Here is a 13,097-nt window from a genome sequence, read left to right on the forward strand (position 1 = left end):
TATTCTTTTTTTCAGCATTGTTTCTAAGAAAATGAAATCTGATGTTAATGTATTTAGTCTGAGAATGTTGCATAGGGTTTTTAGTAATACTTATAGCACTAGTGTTATCACAGAAAAGTGGAATACTCTTTAAATTAATCCCATAATCTTTAAATGTAGTAGTTATCAAAGAGTTTGTGAACAATAACTAGTAACAGTTACATATTCAGATTCAGCAGTAGATTGTGTAACAGATGACTATTTTCTAGATGACCATACAATAAGAGAATTACCCAAGAAACGCTATCGAATGAAAAAAAATATTGAATGTGATAATATTAAATATAAATTTAAGATATAGAGATATAAATATGTTATAGAAACGCTATCGAATAAATATATCGGGAGCGACACCGTAGTTTGATTTCATATATGATAGAAAAAGAAGAGAATATATGTTAATTTTCTATCTAATTTTTTATTTATTTTTATTTGTAAAACATGTTCTATATCCGTAATCGTTAACGAGTGGGGAGAGTAGATAATAAAAATAGGTAAATTATTTGAATTTTAATTTTTTTTATTATACGAGAAAAGACTAGGAAGATGTAATGCTGTAATCAATTCATGTTTTATACAGTAAAAACTAAAAAAACAAGTTTCGATAGAAGGTAGCTTTGAAAAATTGTAAGGCTAAATTTGGATTCAAATCCACTCGATCAAATTAGGCCCGAGGTGAAGCTTGTAGTTGTTTGCACATATCTGATACGGTACTGTAGGGAAAATCGTATTTCCGATTTTTGCTAAAGGGAGTATCTCTTCTTCTGATCTAAAACGACGAGTGGGGGAGTATCTCTTCTTCTGATTTTAAGGGGAGACTTCCCTTCGCCTGTTCGCTTCGTCTCGCCTAAACCTCGGGAGCTTCCCAGACGAGACCCAGCCATGGCGAGCTCCCAGATCTCCCGCGGAACTCTGTCTCTCCTTCTCCTCCTCCTCTCCGCCGCCTTCGCCGCAGGCCCCGCGTTCGCGGACGGCGACGACGTGGTGGCCCTCACGGAGTCCACCTTCGAGAAGGAGGTCGGCCAGGACCGCGACGCCCTTGTCGAGTTCTACGCCCCCTGGTTCGCCCTCGCCCTTGTTCTCCCTTGCCGGATCCTTGCGTAGTTTCGCTGGAACGGACCGAATCGGATCCGGTCCGTGGTTGGGTAGGGCACTGGGTCGCGGAGTATGGATCTTTGCGCTCCTGATTTCTGCCTGGATTCGCTAGAAGCGGCTCTGTCGTCACTGAGTCTGGATCTCTGCCATCAATTGAACGGGTTGCGATTAACCTTCTACCTAATTGGAAAATTTGATCCGTTTGACCACGTGGGGATGTAAATGCGCTTGAATTCAACTGACTTGTTAATCCTGTAGGTTTGTCAGTTCGTTTCTCGTGTGTAATATTTTAGATCATATCAGGATCTTGACTTCTCCGGGATGGGATTGGTTACGGAAAATTGGTGGAATCTTCCTTTTCGGCATGCATTTTCAATAGGTTTCTGGTATAAGGTCTAGGTGGAATTCGTACTGTAACTGTACACATAGAAGAATGCTCTTAAGCTGATAGTTTTGCATTCTTCAGCAGTATCTTCTGCAATTTAGTAACTCAGAACTATAATTTAATCTGTAATTTCACTGTATCAGCAGTTCAGCATTTTAAAGCATACCAGATTTTAATCATCTGCCTACTTTGTTTATTCAGGTGTGGTCACTGCAAAAAGCTTGCCCCTGAGTATGAAAGGCTAGGTTCAACTTTTAAGAAAGCTAAATCTGTCTTGATCGCGAAGGTTTGAAATTTTATACCTCAAAAGTTAAATTAGTTATGTTCTTAGTAAATAACTGTGCATTGCTTAGATAATTTTTTTTGTTCAAGTTAAATTTATGCCTCAAAAGTTTAGTTTTGTTCAAGTTTTAAGGAATATAAATCTGTCATGATTGCGACGGTTTGAAATTTTATCCACAATGGATGAATAAATAATTTATAGGATTTGGCACATGGATACTCATAAGAAATTATTCGTTCTCCATTTTTTTAGGTTGGATAAAATCAATAGGATTTTCTCATTGTCAACTCCAATTTCTCATTATAGGTTGATTGTGATGAGCACAAGAGTGTGTGTGGCAAGTATGGAGTATCTGGATATCCAACAATCCAGTGGTTCCCTAAAGGTTCCTTGGAGCCCAAAAAGTGAGGCTAGGCAACTTTAAACTTGGCAATGACTTATCTATTTCCCATATTTCAGGAATCATGATAAAATTTTCTATGACCATGTAGGTATGAAGGACAACGCACTGCAGAAGCCCTTGCTGAATTTGTTAATAGTGAAGGAGGTAGGACACTCATATGTTCAGAATGGCCTGTAAATTTTGCTATTTCTCTTGTTTTACCAAGCAATTTCTTTTTCTGATCTATATGGCACTCATCATATAAAAAGTAAGAATAGTACATTGGAGTTTTCAGATTTAGCTAGTTAAACAATGTCTAAAATCACGTGGGTTCTGGCCTTCAGGGACCAATATAAAGCTGACGACCATTCCTTCAAGCGTGGTTGTGCTCACCCCTGAGACTTTTGAGTCAATTGTCCTTGATGAATCAAAATACGTCCTTGTTGAGTTCTATGCCCCATGGTAGGTTACTAGGGTTTGTTTTTCTTATTTCTCCAGTATCTTTTTCACCATGAATCTGTGATCTTTGCACAATAAATCTATTTAATTATGTACTTGCTTTTTGTACAGGTGTGGTCACTGCAAGAGTCTTGCCCCGGTTGGTAGATGACTCAGGAATTAATCCTGCATATGCTATTTTACTTTTGTAAGCTTAGTTACCTTCATTGTCTCTGACATGTCTAATCATATTCTTATATTTGTTTCAGACATATGAGAAGCTGGCTTCTGTTTTCAAGTTGGATGAGGGAGTTGTGATTGCTAACCTTGATGCTGACAAACACAAAGACTTGGCTGAGAAGTATGTCTTTATTTTACGCTCTCGTATGTCTCGTCTGCATCTTATTTTCTCTGTTTATGTTATTGTGTGCTGGGCTATGCTATTATTTCCTTGTGATACATGCAACTGCTATTTGTATGCTATACAAAACATAACACCATTGCTTTGACTCACTGTGCTATATGCTATGTAGTGTACAAACTTGTTTTTGACTTATGTTGCCACTTTTAGGTATGGAGTTACTGGCTTTCCTACATTGAAGTTCTTTCCGAAGGGAAACAAAATTGGTGAAGATTATGATGGTGGCAGGGACTTGGGTGACTTTGTCAAGTTCATTAATGAGAAGTGTGGCACCAGCCGTGATACTAAGGGTCAACTCACTTCAGAGGTTGGTTGCATTCATACAATACTGCATGATGCACATGTAAATTCTTGTATAATTCTAATTCTGAGTCTGCTCTTTTTGTTATTCTAGGCTGGCCGTGTAGCTAGTCTGGATGCCATGGCAAAGGAGTTCCTTGGTGCTGCCAGCGACAAGAAGAAGGAAGTCCTCTCCAATATGGAAGAGGAGGTATCTAAGCTCAGTGGTGCAGCAGCAAAGTAAATTCTTGGCACAGTTATTCACTTATTTGTTTAAGCTATTTAGATGATCTCATTTTTGGGATATTTTAATAATATTATCAGTTCAATAAGTTAAATTTCCTTCTTACACACTTAAATCAGGCATGGAAAGGTCTATGTAACCATCGCAAAGAAGGTCCTGGAGAAAGGCAGTGACTATACTAAGAAGGAAACTGAGAGGCTTCAACGCATGTTGGAGAAGGTGGAAAACAGCTATCTTCTTGCCAAATTTCGTTGACATATTCATCCTTGTACACAGCAGATAGCTCATGTTCGTTTTATTCCTATGTTGCAGTCTATCAGTCCTTCAAAGGCCGATGAATTCATCATCAAGAAGAACGTTCTTTCAACATTCTCTTCCTAAGGCAATGCTGGGCGCCGTTGTCACCTTTCGGATATAGGTGAAAAGATACCGGAAGATCAGGAGTGTGATAATGATAGCTTATTGGTGATAGAACTAATTTTGGGATTTCCCTCGAGCATACGTGATACAAGTACCCTTTAGCAAATTGCAGTTCTTTTCCTCTGTGCTTACATGGATTTAGTCCATAGCAAAATAGTTTCCCTTTGGATGGAGAGAGAGATGGAATACCTTGTGACGACATAAATTAATTTTAACTTAATTTTCCAATCCAACAATACAGCTCACTTTATGGGCTTATATATGAACTTGGAACTGCAAGTAATATTGTCTTGATATGAGTTTTACGGCATTCGGGTGTTTTTTTTCCATATAAGCCCACATTCGACATCGACAACATGAGAATGTCACATCCAACTCCCCATCAGAACATATACTTATCACAGGTCTGTCCAAGTAAAGCTCAGCTTGGTTAATCACGCTCTTCAGATTAATTATGTCCCATAGAACAGAGCAAAGCACGCTCAATAAGCATCCAGAATACCGTAGTGCAGTATTAGCAGTGGAAACGAATCGGATACTAATCGAATAGTTCACTTTTTATATTGCTATCCATATTTTAATGAGAATTCAAATTTGAATATCATCACATACGAATACACATCTAATTATTCGAATACGAATCTGTATCTGAATACGAATTCCTACCTTGAGGTGTTTGGGTTTTGTAAAACGAATGAATGGATACTCTGAGATAGAACGAGAAAAAGAAAATTTGATTAATGCTACTTCTATTAGCTTGATTGAAGGTACATCGGGCATAACAGGCTAATGACTCCCAAAAGCTCTTATCGACGGAGTCGTTTGGCACATTGATGTCGACTCATCACATCCTGGGGTTGAAGGTCCCAAAGATTCGGTTGTTTGCCAATGAAAGTGGTACGTGAGTTGGGCTTAGAACGTCGTGAGATAGTTCGGTTCCTATCTACTGTTAGTGTTAAAGGGAGAGTCAAAATGGGTAGAATCCATATCAGGGAGAAGTCGGAAAGGTTGAGAAATAGAACTATCTGATTTGATTCATTCCTAATAGCCATGAGATGATCATCTTAGGGTGATCCTTTTATCAACGGATGCTTCTACTATACTCATAATCTCTGAAGGATGAGAACCCACCGAGGGCAGTGAAAACATTGTTGAGCTCAATCAAATTATAGTATGACTGAAGAAATTGATCCATTAAGGCAAGAAGAGTCAGAAATGGATAGAAACAATCAATTTGAACTGTAGAGGAACTTCTTGTGTTTACTTCCTCTTATGTGAGATAGTGGCGATTAATCAGGAGTGGTCTGTGCAGGATATGGTGATATGTGATAGAATAGGCTTTTTTGATTTATTTACCAAAGAGAATTTGTGTTAATAAATAGTAAGATGAAGAAACATTTGATATACTAGGTACAATAGTGCCTAAGAGCCCAAAAATATCTCAAATAGGAATTCTAGTATTCAATTCTTTTACCGCATTAGGATATTTGGAATTCTTGAATAAACCAATTCGAGAATAGTACTAGATTCACTTGGATGTGAATATTTTACAATTTTAATGATAAATTGTGAAATAATAAAGTTATTTAACACGAGCAAGGTGGCAATTCAACATAAGGAATTTTTATTTTTAGTGCATTGATCATCTACCTTAAGACAAATAGCCACTGTTAATATATCCATATTCATATCCGTATATCATTCGAATACAGATTTTTCTTACCACATTTATATTTGACCTAATACGAATATTGAATAATATGGATATCTGCTATTCATTTTCCATCCCTATGCAGTATGGCATCGCTTTCTCGTGCACGTCGAGCAACTAGTTGCTAATTATTGTAACCAATTCAATGAATAAGTAATAAAGCTCTCTTTATTCCAAAAAAACATCCAGAAAAAGAACAAGTTAACTGACTTTGGTCCCATAATCTCTTGCACGTACAAGAACAATGTTTTCCAATGGAACAAAGCTGTTACATCCAGACGACAACTTGGAGATGATTTTCTTCTCTTTCCAGTCAAATCGACCCTGCATCTGCATGCATGTCGTGTGTCACCGCTGCTGCTGTACTGGTTCTTGACAGATACGGAAGCTTTCCCAGATAGAATTGGATCATATTGCTAATACAAATGCCCCTACATGAATGAATGAGTTAAAATAATAAAACACAGTGTGTGTTAGTATTTACTAACAAAAGGCAAGCACAATGTGTGTTGTTAGTAAACCCATAGCACTGTGGAAATTATATAAGATGCATTCATCGGGAATGAGTTAACAGATTGCCAAGTTACATCCAAACAAAGTTTACATGCTAAAGATATTCCAAGTAACATCATGAAGAGAAAAAAATACTATGCTTCTCAACACAAACAAATGGTTGATTACTATACATATACATTAAGTTGTGGAAAGTCCGACTACTTGTGGAAAATAAAGTTAAAAACTTAGTTGAGCATGGTCATATTGAAGGTACCAGTACAAAGGTCACATTGACGGTACTGTAGAAAGTACAGACCCAAACAATTAAGGCTTCATGACTGATAAACAGTCCAAATCCAGCAGCCATGAGCAACGTAAAGTAGACCCACCTGAAGAAATTTTATCAGCAATCCAATATATTAAAAAAATGGGGCAAAAAAGTAACAGTCACTTAATAGATCATATTTTTGTATTTGTTTGTGGAACTTAACCTATGTGGTTCATGAGATTTCTGCAATCCTCATTTAGCATGATAGCATAAATAGACTTCAGATTGTTATAGCGAACTTAACCTATGTATGTTGCTTTGTCTGAATATTTTCAGTTATTGAATACCCTGTTGCAGGTTGAGCTTAGAAGGTAACATTTGCGACATTCTGAAATTTGAGCAGTGGCTTTGAATATGCGAAATGATAGTGCGGCCTGCAGTAAATTCTCCATTAACAAATCCTGTAACCAAAGGAGCAAATCATTAAACACCTTGGATGCAAGAGGAAATCGAAGCAACTGTAAGAGTAACAGGAAATCACCAAACACCTCACCTGTGGGCTGTGGCATAGGCGCCGTCACCCCATCCTAGTCGAGGAATCGGTTGGAGGAGACGAGACCTAACGTGAAGACAGGGAAGCTACGCCCCGCTGCAGGACTATCGCAGCATGGGCACGGATGGACCCCCAGCACGCGACGGCGGGGCAGGAGGCTACTACGAAGAGGTCAGGGGCGGCGTCGAGATTCAGCACGCGTCCAGCGGCGAAGCAAGGCGGGAGGGAGCGCGCCAGGGGAGGAAGAAGGTAGAGAGGGTGGGGGAGGAGGACCGTGAGGAGGCTGATGGCGGCGGCGTTGGCCTGCTCTCTCACTCCTCCGAGATGGCCCTCCCGATGACTGTGTGTATCCGAGGGGAACAGCGCACGACGGCGCGGATTGGGGCTGTGCATGCAGGGCGCCTAGAGGTCCTCGATGGAGTGGGGATCCGGAGGCTGGGTGGGCTGGTCCAACAACCATCGTGGAGGGAGGAGGAAGTCACGGCCACGGAGATCGTGGCGAAGGAGGCGATGACAAACTGGGACCACATGTTCGGCCGCGACGCAGGACGAAACTCCAATCAAATCCAAATCAAATCAAATCAAATCGACCACATGTCGGCGAGGTCGTCCTCCACTTTCCTTCCCCGATCGATTGCAATCTCGTTTGGCGCAGCAGAATTGGGAACCAGATCGGCCCAACATTTATTTGGAAACGATCTCGTCAGATCTCCCGCGCATTTATGGACCCATGGTAGCGTAGGGTAGGGTAGCCTAGCTTGCCATCATTGCAATTTACTCGTTAAATGATCATTAGGACGTCATTTGCTTCGGCTAATCGAAGGTTACCACAGCGTAAGACGCCTAGGCGCGTGCTGGACCGCGACGTCCGAGAAGAGAAGTCCACGCCCTTTGCCTGTCTATATATATACGCCGCCTCGCCGCGTCGCGGGCCGCCGGGTTTTGTGAGCGAAGCAGGCGTACGGGGGAGAGGAGGAGCAGAGCAATGCCGCGCCGCAAGGTCTCGAAGGGGCTCATCGCCAACCGGCGGGTGCGCGCCTCCACGTTCGCGAGGCGGGCGGAGGGGCTGAAGAAGAAGGCGCGGGAGCTCGCCACGCTCTGCGGCGTCCCCGTCGCGCTCGTCTGCGCCGACGGCGAGGGCGGCGCGGCGGACGTGTGGGAGTCAGAGGAGGGCGTCATCGCAAGGTACCGCGCCCTGCCCGCGGAGGAGCGCGCGAGGCACACGCACCGGCAGTACGCCGAAGACGGGCTGGGCAAGGAGGAGGCCAAGCTCGCCAGGGTGCGGCAGGGGGGCCCCGCCGCGCTCGTGCCGTGGGACAAAGCGCTGGACGGCGTCACGCTGGAGGAGGCGGAGGGGCTGCTCGGGTCCGTCGACGCGGCGCTGCGGGCCGCGAACGACAGGCGGAGGGCGCTGGGTCTGCCGGTCGACGACAACGGCGCCGGCCTGCTCGAGGGGATCGCGCCGCTCGGGCGTGGTTCTCCCCCGTGCGTCGAAAGCAACTTCGTGGGCGTCGACGGCTACGTGCACGCGCCCGGCAACGGCGGCGAGCAGATCATGTGGGACAATGGCTTCCAGCCGTGCCGCACCGGCGCCTCCATGATGCAGCCAGCTGGGTACGGCTTCCAGCAATGCACCAGCAACATGGACGACTACCACCTGCAGAGGATGCCGGACATGTACGGCACCAACCGGCTCGTGTGGGACGCCTTCCAGCCACGTGATGCCGGCATGACGCAGCCCGGGTACGGCTTCCAGAGCACCGGCAGCACCTATGTCGGCATGCCTGGCTATCAGACGCAACAGTTGCGCAGTGTCCAACCCAATCTGGCCATGTGGAGCACCAACGAGCCGAGCAACGCCATCGTGCCAGCCGGGTACCCTTCCTTCGACATCGGCCTCAGCTACATGGACTCACCCGCGAAGCACGCTGGTCAGGGCATCGGCGGCTGCTACCTCTCCATGGGCGCCAGCGGCAACTTCATCAACGCAGCACCAGCCCAGTCCCTCTCTATGGGCACCGGCGACAACTTCACCAACACAGCAACTGCCCAGCCCCTCGCCACGAGCTATGGTGACAACCTGATGAATGCCAGTGGCTGCACGACACACTGGCCGGCCCCGCAGCTCCAGCGCGCCGGCACCAGTCAGCAGTCCAGCCTCGAGCAGCTGCATTACCTCAGCGACCTGGAAGACGCACAGCTGCAGCCCTGGGGGAACTGATCTTTCCTTCCATGCGTCCTCTACACTCTAGTAAGTAGTAAGTAGCGCCATAGAGCAATTTTGACTGACAGACGTCTGGCAAACTTCTATCAGCTCAGCAGCTCACCTTGGAGAATATCCGGCAACCTCTGCTTGGTCGACGGATAGAACAGTTTTCTTAGCCTGTAGGAGATCTGGCAATTTTGTTGTTTTTCTGCCAGGATGAATGGATGATATAGGAGCTTTGTTAGCCTGGGGAAGTTCCAGCAATCTTTTACCGCTGCCTCAACTATGTAAATACATGACAGAACCATATATACATATATCATGCTATTTCAATTGAAGTTGTTACATCCGAAAGACAAATTGGACACTCTGTCTAGCTTTTACGATCTTGCACTCATAACAAATATGCTAACAAACTGTATAGTCATCATATTGCATTTCTGGACTCGAGATTTCTTAGATGTCAAACCTCAGCGATACAGAAGTTAAAAGCGCATAACTGGAAAGGTCGAATGCCATCATCAGACTTTGTTATAAGTTCCTAGATTAACACAGTACCAGCTACTTGTTACTGATGCTCATCCACATCGACGCAAAGGTTACTGGAGATGCTGTTGTTGTTAAACTTGGGGCTGTCCACACCGTAATCTGATTGGTATTTCTTGATGAAATCCACATCATGATCTGGGCATTAGCTGAAGTCTTTAGGGCCTTGGAACTCTGCATCCTGGATCGCTTTTTGACAAAAAAACCTTTGCACCAACCGATCACCCTCTAATTGTCTGTACCAGGTTCAAGCACATGCTCTTGTTCTTGTTCATGTCCGCTGCCAAACAACAAACCACTTGTGTGGGGGCCCTGCACCCTCATTTGCACCGTTCTCAAAAGTGCAGTTCGCCTAAGGTCTCCACCATGGCACATGTCGTTTGGTGAGGATGGGATCCGGCCTTCATGTTCAGTGACACGGCGCGCGTGCGAGCAAACCACTGATGAGACGGAACAGCTTGGGAGAGGGTATGGATTTACTGAAGAGAACCAGGTGTGTGGCTTCTGGAATCGATGTGGAGATGAAATTGGACTAGTTGAGGGACTGCTCATTACATCTGCTTGATTCCCATTGGTGTTTACTTGAGTTTCATAGTACCGGCAATCATCTGACTCTTCTAACATAGGTGAGTACTGTGTGATCATTTCATCCCTGAAAGGATGCAAGTAAAACAGTCATGACACTATGTAAACCATAAAAATATGTAATAGAAAATGATCAATGTAGTAAAGGTAACAAGACATTTGGAGTAAAAAAAAGAATTCCGTGCAAAGTTCAGTTAATGTTTCCAACATGATCAGAGACACATGCCTAGGATATTTTGCAACATCATCATAGATAACATCCAGGATATTACGAATGATAATCAATACCCCATTGGTCTAAAGTATTGGTAGAAATGACAACATGATCTAAGTAAACACTACCAGTTATTCTGATAGGTGCTTTACAAATTGAGGATTTCAATGTAACTTTTACCTAAGCTAGTGAAAGGAGTGTAAGCTAATAATAACTAGAATGAGGCCCTTGCCTTGCAACACTTAATATAGAGAAATGATTGGTTAAAGTATGTCGAGTTATTTTTACATACTAAAGTACAAAGAGGATAAACTTATAATATTTTTAGCGGCAATACGATGAAATTCAATTGCCAATATTTAGGACAGTACAACGATACAGGTAATAATATGGAAGGATGGGGACAAAAGTACATTATTGTAAAGAAATTCTAACATGAGAGTACATGCACCGTTTTTGATATACCAATGCATGGGTAGTATTGCTCTGTGACCGCTAGGGTAATATCAATGACTTGGCCCTAGCGGTACCCAAGCTCAGAGTAAAAGCTACCTGTTCCTAGACCTAGACAACCCTAACTCAAGGTAAGTCTAGCTAGCCTGAACCAAATCGTTTCAATAATGCTACAGCAGTAAATTGTTAATACGTTAATACTAATTGGGTGACTTTGTGCAGTAGTGAAGCTCCTTTTACACTCTTCATTAGCAGATACACTAATATACAAAGTGCAGCTTTTTTGCACTCAACTTTATTAGGAACATATAAGATTATTTTCCTTGAGATAAAGAAAGAAGTGGGCATTATTAAAATTATACAAGACAATAGAGCCACTTGTCTTAGAGTGCAACATTTGCAAGTATTTTAATCTTATATTCAGAGTTGCATCAACCCTACAAGCTTCAGATGATTAAAAAACACAAATCTGATTGGAGAGTACTAAGGAACCCGCCAGGCTTTATCTTGCCTGCTTGTTATCTCAGGTGCATGTTTCATTGCTATTCAGACTGGTGGGATTCTGTGACCAAATCAACAAGGGGGTTTGAGTTCACACATGTACACATCCTACCAACCCAAAGCCCAAACCCTCCAAACAAAGCCTTAAACGAACTGAAAAAGGCGCAATGTCCTTCATTGACATGCATATCACTTCTATTCAGATAAAACATTCTACTGAAATTCATAGAGACCAATTTTCTATTTTTATATGATAATTTGGATGATCTAGTACATTGATCTGACTTGAATTCTCTGCTTTTGCATATGAATTAATTATCAGTTTCATGAATTTACATGAGAAGTAGAGAACCCAACAAGGAAAAGCTGTATGTTCTGTTGTCATCTAGTTTATCATGAGAAGCTGTAACTTGTCACACATACTAATTTAATATGGGCATTGTGTGGATAGGATGCATAGAAACTTAAGGTATCAATACCTGAGGCAAGAGGCACTCTCCAGCCTCACTGGGGACACCATGATATTGTCAGCAACTGAATCTGCAACAGACAATCCATTCATGCTGGATGCCATTATCTGCAAGATCCTATTCAACAGTTACCTGATGAAGACAAAACACTGAACAAAAGGGAAACCTTAATTATGCATCAAATTTCTGCTCCTAAACAAAGCGAATAATGATTCCATGGGCCATGGCTGATGCTAATCCAAAAACATCTTACGCATTACCACCAACCGAGCCATCTCCCCACCCGATTCAAACGAACCAATGCGAGACTACCTATCACAGAGAGAGAGAGAGAGAGAGAGAGAGAGAGAGACCTCGCTGAGGTAGCGCTTGTGGGAGCGGAGGTTGTCGACGTACACGTCCTCCTTCGGGCCCCTTCCCCGCTTGCCGCCGCTGGCCGCCGGAGACACTGCGGCCTCACTTCCGCTGCCGCAGCCGTGCCCGACCATCTGTGCAGTGGGACTGTGGAAGTAGACTCCGCGGAGTTTTTTTTTGACTCCGCGGAGTTAAGGCGGAAGGGGAAGCGATGCAAAGTGCAGCGACCTCCGGAGCTTTGATTTCCTTTTTTTTATCCTGTCGACTGATGTGTCGACGTGCAGTCTCTCGTTGGGTCTGGAGACGCGAACCGTCCGAGAAAGTTAGTCAGGGAGGAAAGGGCAGGGGAAAAAAAGCAAAAATAGATAATATTCATCGATCTATTTGTATCGGTAAATTTGTAAATTTAGCATATATATTTAGTGCTTAAAATTTGAAAACCTAAGTTCGGTATCTCAAATAAAAAAAAGCTGGCCTCCCTGTATTCAATACCTGAGTGCTAAATAAGAGACTGTATACCGTGTTCGGCATTTTAATACCGAAAACTCCTTATATTCGGCACCTGTTGAATACAGTGAACAATAACGTATTTGTCATCTTAGCTGCTGAATATGACCTCTGTCGTGCGCTGGGCTTGTGAGAAGTTAGGAAGCTACAGTAGAAGCTAACAGGTAAAAAAATGTAAGTTTTTTATTTACTCATGATTTTTAATATAAAAATAGTTCAAAAATTTTAAATGTTTTTATGAGTAAATT

At 43.0% G+C, this 13,097-nt stretch overlaps 4 protein-coding genes across 4 annotated transcripts; 2 read left to right on the plus strand and 2 right to left on the minus strand.

Moving 5' to 3' along the window:
- The first annotated feature begins 829 nt into the window (after positions 1 to 829).
- On the plus strand, positions 830 to 4,280 carry LOC133911684 (protein disulfide isomerase-like 2-2). Its single transcript, XM_062354052.1, has 11 exons — positions 830 to 1,100; positions 1,721 to 1,805; positions 2,109 to 2,206; positions 2,294 to 2,349; positions 2,529 to 2,646; positions 2,755 to 2,782; positions 2,892 to 2,983; positions 3,194 to 3,350; positions 3,438 to 3,562; positions 3,686 to 3,785; positions 3,879 to 4,280. The coding sequence occupies exons 1-11, from the start codon at positions 922 to 924 to the stop codon at positions 3,945 to 3,947; spliced, it is 1,107 nt and encodes a 368-aa protein (XP_062210036.1). The 5' UTR covers positions 830 to 921; the 3' UTR covers positions 3,948 to 4,280.
- A 512-nt stretch (positions 4,281 to 4,792) lies between these two features.
- LOC133931445 (uncharacterized) lies at positions 4,793 to 5,038 on the minus strand. The gene has a single exon (XM_062378330.1). The coding sequence runs from the start codon at positions 5,036 to 5,038 to the stop codon at positions 4,793 to 4,795; it is 246 nt and encodes an 81-aa protein (XP_062234314.1).
- Positions 5,039 to 7,726: 2,688 nt separating this feature from the next.
- LOC133911692 (uncharacterized) lies at positions 7,727 to 9,463 on the plus strand. The gene has a single exon (XM_062354064.1). It carries the CDS (start codon positions 7,999 to 8,001, stop codon positions 9,232 to 9,234), a length of 1,236 nt encoding a protein of 411 aa, XP_062210048.1. The 5' UTR covers positions 7,727 to 7,998; the 3' UTR covers positions 9,235 to 9,463.
- Positions 9,464 to 9,649: 186 nt separating this feature from the next.
- LOC133911703 (uncharacterized) lies at positions 9,650 to 12,508 on the minus strand. Its single transcript, XM_062354076.1, has 3 exons — positions 12,342 to 12,508; positions 11,998 to 12,095; positions 9,650 to 10,417 (listed from the first exon to the last, which is right to left on the minus strand). Exons 1-3 carry the CDS (start codon positions 12,474 to 12,476, stop codon positions 9,994 to 9,996), a joined length of 657 nt encoding a protein of 218 aa, XP_062210060.1. The 5' UTR covers positions 12,477 to 12,508; the 3' UTR covers positions 9,650 to 9,993.
- Between the last annotated feature and the right edge of the window lie 589 nt (positions 12,509 to 13,097).

The sequence above is a fragment of the Phragmites australis genome, chromosome 1 (assembly GCF_958298935.1).
Source record: "Phragmites australis chromosome 1, lpPhrAust1.1, whole genome shotgun sequence".
NCBI lineage: Eukaryota > Viridiplantae > Streptophyta > Magnoliopsida > Poales > Poaceae > Phragmites > Phragmites australis.